The following is an 8,683-nucleotide window of genomic DNA, read 5'->3' on the forward strand; positions in this document are numbered from 1 at the left end:
AAACTTACCCATTGTGTCTACTGGTGTCGAGATGAGCTCAACTGCGTGGCGCTATGCAAGGGCGGCAGGCGAGGTGTGTGTTTGCGATAGGCTATGCGGGCCGAAGGAAGCGTGGTCGAACCGGCAACCGTGTAATGAAGGTGGAACTTTGCGGCGGCAGTGCGGCTGACGGAAGCGAGCAGCTGGGAAAGCTTATTCCTGATCCGAAGGGCGAGGCTGATTGCGAGGCTTGGCGGATCGATAAACAGAGGAAGAAGAGGCGCAGAGGTGGAAAGATGAGGTGCAGAGGAATGTGCTGTGCGTGGGATGATGATGGAGGGTGGGAACGTAGCATCAAAACCAGCGGTTGTGCCGATCTTGCGCTGGGATGAATGAGCAGGAAAACCTCGCGGATCACCGCGGCACCGATCAACAACACAGACACCAAAAGTCGGGCTCCAGTGGAGGCGTCGATGGTCGGAAAAAGAATTTCTTGAAAAACATGGCAGGGCACAGCAACAGAGACGCTCTTGGCGGCGACTTGCGTCTTTCCCTAAAATTAGCCTTGCCGCTCAGCTTTGGTTGGCTCCCTCGCTTCGTCTCGACCTGACCGCTCCTCACCCTCGAAATCGCCCCTGCATGGTCGTGCTCACCGGGATAGACTCCTGATAGGTGGCACTTTCGTTGAAGCGCATGTCATGTTGCTTTCACACACAATGCTAGACAATCAGCTGCTCTAATCTTGAAGTCCTCCTTCTTAAAGATTGATCGAGCAGGTCGACCTCGTGCTGCTTCTATCACAAGCGAGGCGGCCTTCGCCGCGATCGGAAAATTCATGCATTTCGTCGCAATCAAGCATACGCCCGCATTCTCCCCTTCGACGGTGGATATTGCCAGCAGTCGGAGTGCAAAGAGACACCATCCCGATCCGACCAAGCGATAGCAACCGAGGCTCGACCCTTGCCGCCAAGCTTGAATGGCGTGCGAACAGAACAGCAACCCTCAGAGAAGCGGGATCTGTTTGCTACTTGCGTTGACAGGCCGCGAGATCGAGAACAATCTTCGGCAATCACGCTCCAGCTGCACCACCTCGCTAGCGTCGATGTAGAGAGTCGGCTCTCGTTTCCCACGCTCGTGCCAACGACTCCTTCGATCAGGAACAGGTGCCAGTTCGGACAAGACGACCAGCAGCTCGCTTCGTCAAGGACGGAGGACTTCCGTCAACAGCGCCTAAAAAAGAAGCGCCTGTGTGTGTGCACGACCCATATCTCGTCGCCGATATCGCTTTACATCTCACCCGATCTGCTCGATCCCGACTTGGAGCCACGCCTCCCATGGGTTTGACAAGCCTCATCGATGCGCACAGCATTCTCCCTTGCTCTTTGAAGTGTCGGGGTTAGACCTCTGTATGGTGATCATGACATTAAAACCTGCCTACGACCGGGTGGGACGGTAGCCCGCGCTCAACCGAGCCTGCAGATGCTGACCGCCCGTGAGCCCTGTTACATCCGCCACGCCTTTCGCTCTGCACCTCGTCTCAAACTCGCTCCTATCCATCAGATTTCCCCCGCACTTCTCCCTCACGCTCTGCGAGATCGGTAACGCCTCCAAGCGCGCATCCTCGTCCGGCTGGCAGAAGTAGGCGACCGAAAACCTGGATGCCGTCTCGCTCTCCACCCTTGGCAAGACCACTCTATGCTGTGTAGACCGAAACAGCCCTGCGCTCCAGAACTCCATCGCGTCACCCACGTTGACCACGATACACCCTGGTTGGGGTGGGATGTCGACCCATCGCCCGGGTTGCGTCTCAACCTGCAGCCCACCGACGTCCTTCTGGAAGAGCAGCGTGCACGAGCCGTAGTCCGAATGTGATCCAGCACGGATGCTCATCGATGCTGACGCCGCGGTCGACACCGGTGCAGGCGGATAGTGGATGAGCCGCAACCGATCGTGCTGCCCATGGTGCGAGTCGACGAAGTAGCGTGATGGCAGATCGATCGCTTCAGCGAAGCCCGCGAGCACGGTATCGCAGATGGACTTGCACTTTTCGATGAACGCCGCAATTGATGACTCGTGCTCTGCGAGCGATGGTGGCAGCAGTTGGGAGGGAGGTTGGTATTGTGGTGGCGCAGGGGAGGAGCCAGACGCAGTGCGCGCCAAACCTGCTAGGTAGAAGGACTCCTTGAGGTCACCCCCCGCTTGAGTCGGGTCCAGCCGCTCCTGCCGCATCGAGGTATAGCCTGTGTTGTTCGGTCGGTCTTGACATTTCACTCGCTCCGACTCGGGCTCGTGCAGGAAGAATTGCGCGCTCTGGCGGAACAGCGAGTCGATCTCGGGTTGGGTGATGCCGTGATCCGAGAGGTAGAAGAAGCCTGTCTTGACGACTGCGTCGAGGATACGTGGGCCGAGCGCGGGTCCGTCTTGGTCAGTGCGGAGGGAGATGATCGAGATGGGAGTTGTACTTGCCATCTTGGCCTGATTCGAGTGCGCAGTGATCGTGATGAGGAGGTGAGGTTGAAGCGCTTGGCGAAGCGGTTGAGAGGACCCTGGACTGAGCTCTAAATGGCGCGTGCCTGATAAGAGAGAAGAGCCGCTCAATTTGCCGGCCAAAAAGTCGGTCCAGAGAAACTTCTTGATTGGTGGCTGACTCGCCCTTGTCACACCCCACACCATCTTCCGAAGCGACCAAGAGTCCACTCACTACCTTTTCAACGTCGCTCGATAGTATTGCTTCAGATGCAACATTCTAAGATTAAGATGGATCAAACACACATTGTGGTGCTCGGAGCAGGAGGTACGTTCCACGATCAAGGTGCTTCTCTCCACCTCTGACCCATCTGATAGCTGACCGTTCTGCCCTCTCCTCGACCCCTTAGTGCTCGGCCTGACGGACGCATTCGAGCTGCGTGAACGAGGCTACCGCGTCACGATCCTCGCACGCGATCTTCCGCACGATACCTTCTCGCAAACTTTTGCGAGCCCATGGGCGGGTGCCAACTGGTGCTCCTTCGCCACGCTCACCGACATTCCCGCGCAGCGTCGGGACGAGATCACCTTTCGCAAGTGGCTCACTCTCCACACGCACCTTCCGCCGGAGGTGATGGCGATGGTGGGTTTCACGGATATCAGTCCGCAGCGGCGCGAGGCGAAGGATTTGTGGTTCAGCCGGCTCACGCCTGACTTTGCGGTGGTGGAAGGGGGTGACGGGACCGGGGCGCATGCGATTCGGTACAAGTCGTTTACGATCAGTGTACCGCTGTACACGCGATGGTTAGTATCAGAGCTCACTTCCCCAACGCCGACTCTCTTGGATGCAACACGGGCGGGACCACCGGTACAGATCCGACGCTGTTCCACCCTGACCTCGCTCAGCGCGGTCCGCTCGCTCGTGCCCACCGCTACGCTCATCGTCAACGCCACCGGTGTCGGCGCTGCCGACCTGAGCGATGTCCGCGACCCCAACGTCTACCCCATTCGCGGTCAAACCGTGCTCGTCAACGTCCCCGCCTTTAAGGCTCCCAGTCCCGCCGCTAGGTGCGTGATGAAGCTCGGCAGCCCAGCCAACTACGTCATCCCCCGAGCACGCTCCGGACAGGTCATCCTCGGCGGCTCGTTCGACATCCGACAATCCAACACCACCCCGGACAAGGTGCTCGCGGAGACGATCCTGAAGGAGTGCGCAAAGCTCGTTCCGGAAATCGTGCCCGAGGGGAAGACGTGGCGGGAGATCGACGTTGTCTCGCACAACGTCGGGTTGCGACCGGCGAGGGAAGGTGGAGCAAGGGTCGAGGTGGAGGAGAAGGGTGGAGTGACGGTGGTCCATTCGTATGGGATCGGACCGGCGGGTTACCAGGCGAGCTTTGGGATTGCTAAGGAGGTGGCGGATCTGGTGGATGGTGTGGTGGCGAGAAAGGGTGGTGTTCAGTCGCGGTTGTAGGAACAGCAGCAAGACTCATGCGAGATCAGACATTCAGAGTCACGCTATCAGGCTATAAGAGTGACGAAAGGGTGAGGACCGCTCTGCGGCCCTGAACACCGTAATGAACATTGAGAAGAAAAGGTGAAAGCGGCCAATGCGATGCCAGATCGCGGCGCTAGAGAAGACAAAACCCAATCAGGGTGCGGACGACGAAGCACGACTTCTAAGGCGGCGACTCATAGAGCACTCGGCCATGCAAGAGGGCTCTAAAGGCCCGCGTACGTGCGGAAGAGCGAGGTGGGGTTGTTGCCGTTCGACAGGCGCTGGGTCTCAGAGACGCCCTGGAGGTTCTGGATGACAGCAAAAGGTGCGAAGCCCTTGATCCAGTCCTGCTGGTTCATGAAGCTGGTCATCTCGTTGGCAAAGGCGTTGGTGTCGTCCTTGTTGCACTGGGCACCGCCCGAGAAGTTCTGGCACGCAAACTCGGTGACCCAAATATCCTTCCCAAAGGTGGTGTGCCAGTCCTGAAGGTACTTCTTGAAGTCATCCGTGGAAGTACCGTAGTAGTGGATGGCGATGGAGTCGAGCTTATTGAACGCGTCGGGGCAGGTCTTTTGGAAGTCTTGGTACCAGGTCTTTCCATCGGGAGCATTGGTCGTCGAAGGACCCATGAGGTACCATCCCTTCTCCTTGAGGGGCATGAGGTACTGCTCGACGAGCTTGCACCCGTCGGAGGCGCTCATGTCCGACTGACCCTGCTGGTTGACCTCGTTCATGCCCATGGCGCACTTGTGCTGGTTGAACTTGGAGTCGAGGTTGTCGAGCACGTTTTTCTGGAACGAGTCGGTGTTCTTCCAACCCCAGAGCATGGGACAGTACATGAGCTTGTCCACAGGCGCAGCGTCCCAACCAGGCGTGGCATCCCACGAGTAGAACCACGAGGTGGAACCAAGGTCAAAGTTGTTGATCGGCATACCGTTTGCGTTGGCCCAGCACAGACCGAGCTTGCCGCCAGAGGTGTCGCCATGGGCCGAACTGCTGCTCGATGATGATGAAGAAGAAGAAGAAGACGACGGGGAGGAGGAGGAGTTGGCCTCGGATTGAGACTGCGAGCTGGAATCGGAGCTGGAATCAGAGCTGGAGGCGCTAGGCTTCTTGACGTTGGCCGCGGCCTTCTTGGTGGACGAGCAGGTGCTGCGAGCGTGGTGCCTGTGGTTGTGACGACGGACGACCCTGGCAACGTCCGACTGTCCGAGGTTGGAGGCCGAGACCATGGTGGTGCTGGCGATGAGCGCGGCAAGCGCGAGCGAGGTAGCGAAGGACTTCATTGTGCTATTGAGAGGGTGACTGAGGATGAGGTACGGATCGGTGAGGATGGCGAGACGACTGCGAGGAATGATCGTACGAAGCTAGAAAGACAGGCACGAGTCGGATCTGAATGGAGGTGGGGAGACGACGATGTTCACGAGACCAGCTTGTGAAGACGACTTTGGACGGATCTACCGGTAGATGGGTTGAGGAGAGGCGAACGGAAGGTCAGAGATGAAGGTGAGGATGGGGATGAGGTTGAGGACGAAGACGAGAGGAGGGCAGACAAAGGGAGGGTTAATAAGACTGGAAGCCTACCTCATAACGAGCCGGCGGGAAGTGCAAGGAGGCGCAGCTCAGGAAGCGACGATCAGTCGAGATCTCGGAACGGTCGCCCTCGCCTACTCAGGGCAATTTCGAGGGTGCCCGTAGGCATGGACCACACGCATGTCGAACGGCGCTGTGCATGGAGGACGCCGAGATGCCAGGGCGGTTGCGCAGAGGCAGTACGCCGCGCGAAGGGCGGGCATGACAATGGGCGATCGACAGGCTTGCCAGCGGAGCTGGCGGCCGCTGCTGCGCAGCACTGTACGCCGCCGCTGCCGTGGGTAAGTTGCGAGGCAGAGTGTGGCATTGTTTGCATGATGCACTTCGGCAAGAGCAAGAGAACAACACTTTTTGTTCGCCGCACTGTCGACACCAACACGCCCGCCTGTGGCAGCGCGCAGCCAGCCTTTGACAAGAACGCGTCGATCCGTTGAATTTCTTGGTCGCCAGCGAACACCTCCCAACCTCGCGCTGGGCTGGCTGCCTTCGCAAATCGCCTGACCGTTATTTCCATCCTCAGGCTGGGCAGAAGTGGTTGAGCCCTCAACGTATCACTGGGCAGTGCGGAGCATCGTCTTTAGCCTCAAGCTTTGTCCGCCGTGCCCCTTTGTCTTGCCCACCGTGAGAAATGGCCCACCTCAAGCCGCGTGCGTTTGTCACAAGCTCATCTCATGTGGGTTTTGGTTGAGAAAACGCAGGCCCCGTTAATGTCGAGGTGAGCTTGCTTGGTTTGCACAAAGCTTGGTACGAGCAGCACGTTGACACAAGCACTGACGATCGCAGACCCACGTCAACCACTCAGGGATCTCACCGGCGGCAGAGCATCCGCAGGGATCGTGTGGGAAACGCTTTTTCAGCAGCCCACCGTTGCCGTCTGTGACTGCCGCGACCTCGAAAAGAAAAAAGGAAGGACTCGTCCAAGCTGCTCGGGTAGGTTGAAAGCGAGGGTGGGAATCGAGGGTCCACTTCAACGCCATGAATGCATTCACTCGCATCGCCGTATCGTCCGAGTGAGAGATGGAAACATCGCCGATCAAGCGTTCGCAGCTGCCACCGATGTCGGCTCGGGAAGCGTCGTGAAACGGCTGTCGAGGCCGACCTCACCGGTCGTGCCGACGACAAGAAGGCAAAAGGCGGCCCGAGTTGTCTCGGACTATCTCTGCCTCGGATCAACCCTGCTCGGGCAGACTCAGACATGCTGCGTTGCGCAAGACGGGATACCAAATGTCTGGGACCTCGCTTCAAGGCGTACATGGCTGGGTTCTCAGGCTTCGCACGGCAGTACCATTCTCTGCTCAGGTTCTAGCGCTTGACGTCGATCATACGAGGGCTCGCTTAGGGCGCTGATCTGCAGGTGAGCATAACCTGAGTCAGTGCGGTCGGACGAAGTCGCACGATCGATCTCTAGGCGATACAACGGGAAAGCCACCTCCTCAGAGGACAAGAGGAGCATCTCGAGAGGGCGCAATCAACTTGGTTCATGCCTTTTAAAACTCCGCCGAGAAAAGGCGCCTAACGCAGTCATCGGCCATCAAAGACATTTCGAGACAGAGTCGCCCTGACTACGCCTGCTGTAGGACCGCAGCCTGAACCTGAAAGCTGGACCTGGCTCGCAAAGGACCCGTACCTGATCGACATGTGCGCGCGATCTTGGTCTCCGATTATCCCTTGCACACCGTGTGTAAGACAAGGGACTGAGCATGCTACACAGCAAACAGATGCCCTGCAGCAGTCAGCCGAATCGATCAGGCTGGGAGAGGGTACCGCCAGGCACGGTCGATGGTCGTCGTGACATGATCGATTCTGGCGTGATGTGATCCGCGTCCGGGGCGGCAAGGACAAATGTCGTTGCGCCAACGCCTTGGAACATCCTGCTTGCCGAATTGCTATCCATGCGCTGCTGCTGCACCTCAATTCCGCCCTGCAATTCCGGGCTGCAAGGAAGCGCCTTGTTCCACTTGCTCTGGCTGCACAATCGGCAAGCGAGTCAGCATGAGTGATGATCGCGGTTGCTCTACCGACGATCGATGATCAGCGAGCAACCATTCGTCGATTTTTCGGGAGAAGCAGGTACAATATCCCGACTCAATGCCTGCTCGGCGCCTACTGTTGGTGTTACATATCCGCTCGAATTTGAGAGACCACGAGATTGGGATCCCGCGTGTGAGATTTGGCTCCGCCCGTCTGGGTTCCCGTGAGCCGCCGAACAAGATCCTCCCTCTCCCGCGGCTGTCTATGGGAAAGAAAGACAGAAAAGCCTCGGCAGTCTCTCAGCGAAAAAAGGACTCGAATTTTGGATTGGCCAGACCCTTGCTCCTGGAGCTTAGGCCCAGGTTCCTGCAGAGTCCAGTACAAACCTTCAATCTGACTTCAAGTCGAAAAAGAATCGACTTCAAATTTGAATTCGAAAAAGCTTGTTCAGGAAGCGAAAGCAAGCGAAGGCGGCGGCTGGCGCTTTATTGAAATGACTCCTCAAGTGCTCCCAGTCCCTCAGGGGGCAGTGCTGGCTAGCAGAAGCGACGCTGAGACTCTGCGCCGCTGTGTTGCCGTGCCTCGCTTCAAGCAGATGCATGAACCTTTTGTTTGGTCTGGTAAAAGCGGGGACAAGCAGCACAGCGCGTGCCCACGCTAGTCAAGCTCAATTATCAGCCAATAGCAAAGAGGCTTCGCTTCGCTCCTCGGCTCGCCTCGCCTCGCCTCGTCGTGCATCGCATCTCATCGCACGGTAAGGCCTGCGACTGTACTCCCGTGTGACCGAACTGAGAGGCCGGCCGTACGACCTTGGCACTGCTCCCCGCAACCTAGCGCAATCCCGAGCAGCTTATTTCGAGCAGCTCTCGCGTGGCGTCCATGACCTCCTATTGAACCCCGTCGACTGGCTGTGTTTGTAAGTTCGTCATGGTCTGGTGCTGTCGAGAACCACAAACAACGTCAAGCCCAGCTGCGCATGGTTTGCTATCTGAGACTCATCGACCAAGGTCTCACAGGTAAGGCCCAGAGGAGCGGAGGCGAAAGGGCAGCACGGCGGCAGCTGATACGGTCAACCTCTTGAAAATGCGAGACAGCCAGGGGCTGAGAAACCCTTGGCTGCCCTTGAACCGCCCTCTCTCTCTCTCTCTCTCTCTCTCTCTCTCTCTCTCTCTCTCTCTC

General features: G+C 58.0%; 3 protein-coding genes across 3 annotated transcripts; 1 reads left to right on the forward strand and 2 right to left on the reverse strand.

Moving 5' to 3' along the window:
• Nucleotides 1–1,413: 1,413 nt before the first annotated feature.
• PSEUBRA_002297 (Non-hem dioxygenase N-terminal domain protein) lies at nt 1,414–2,448 on the reverse strand (the record flags this gene model as incomplete). The annotated part of the gene is made up of 1 exon (XM_016435480.1): nt 1,414–2,448. One exon carries the CDS (start codon nt 2,446–2,448, stop codon nt 1,414–1,416), a length of 1,035 nt encoding a protein of 344 aa, XP_016293197.1.
• Nucleotides 2,449–2,736: 288 nt separating this feature from the next.
• On the forward strand, nt 2,737–3,916 carry PSEUBRA_002298 (FAD dependent oxidoreductase; the record flags this gene model as incomplete). The annotated part of the gene is made up of 2 exons (XM_016435450.1): nt 2,737–2,773; nt 2,856–3,916. The coding sequence occupies 2 exons, from the start codon at nt 2,737–2,739 to the stop codon at nt 3,914–3,916; spliced, it is 1,098 nt and encodes a 365-aa protein (XP_016293198.1).
• A 248-nt stretch (nt 3,917–4,164) lies between these two features.
• PSEUBRA_002299 (Glycosyl hydrolase) lies at nt 4,165–5,226 on the reverse strand (the record flags this gene model as incomplete). The annotated part of the gene is made up of 1 exon (XM_016435479.1): nt 4,165–5,226. The coding sequence occupies one exon, from the start codon at nt 5,224–5,226 to the stop codon at nt 4,165–4,167; it is 1,062 nt and encodes a 353-aa protein (XP_016293199.1).
• Between the last annotated feature and the right edge of the window lie 3,457 nt (nt 5,227–8,683).

The sequence above is a fragment of the Kalmanozyma brasiliensis genome, assembly GCF_000497045.1.
Source record: "Kalmanozyma brasiliensis GHG001 unplaced genomic scaffold PSEUBRA_SCAF18, whole genome shotgun sequence".
Lineage (NCBI taxonomy): Eukaryota > Fungi > Basidiomycota > Ustilaginomycetes > Ustilaginales > Kalmanozyma > Kalmanozyma brasiliensis.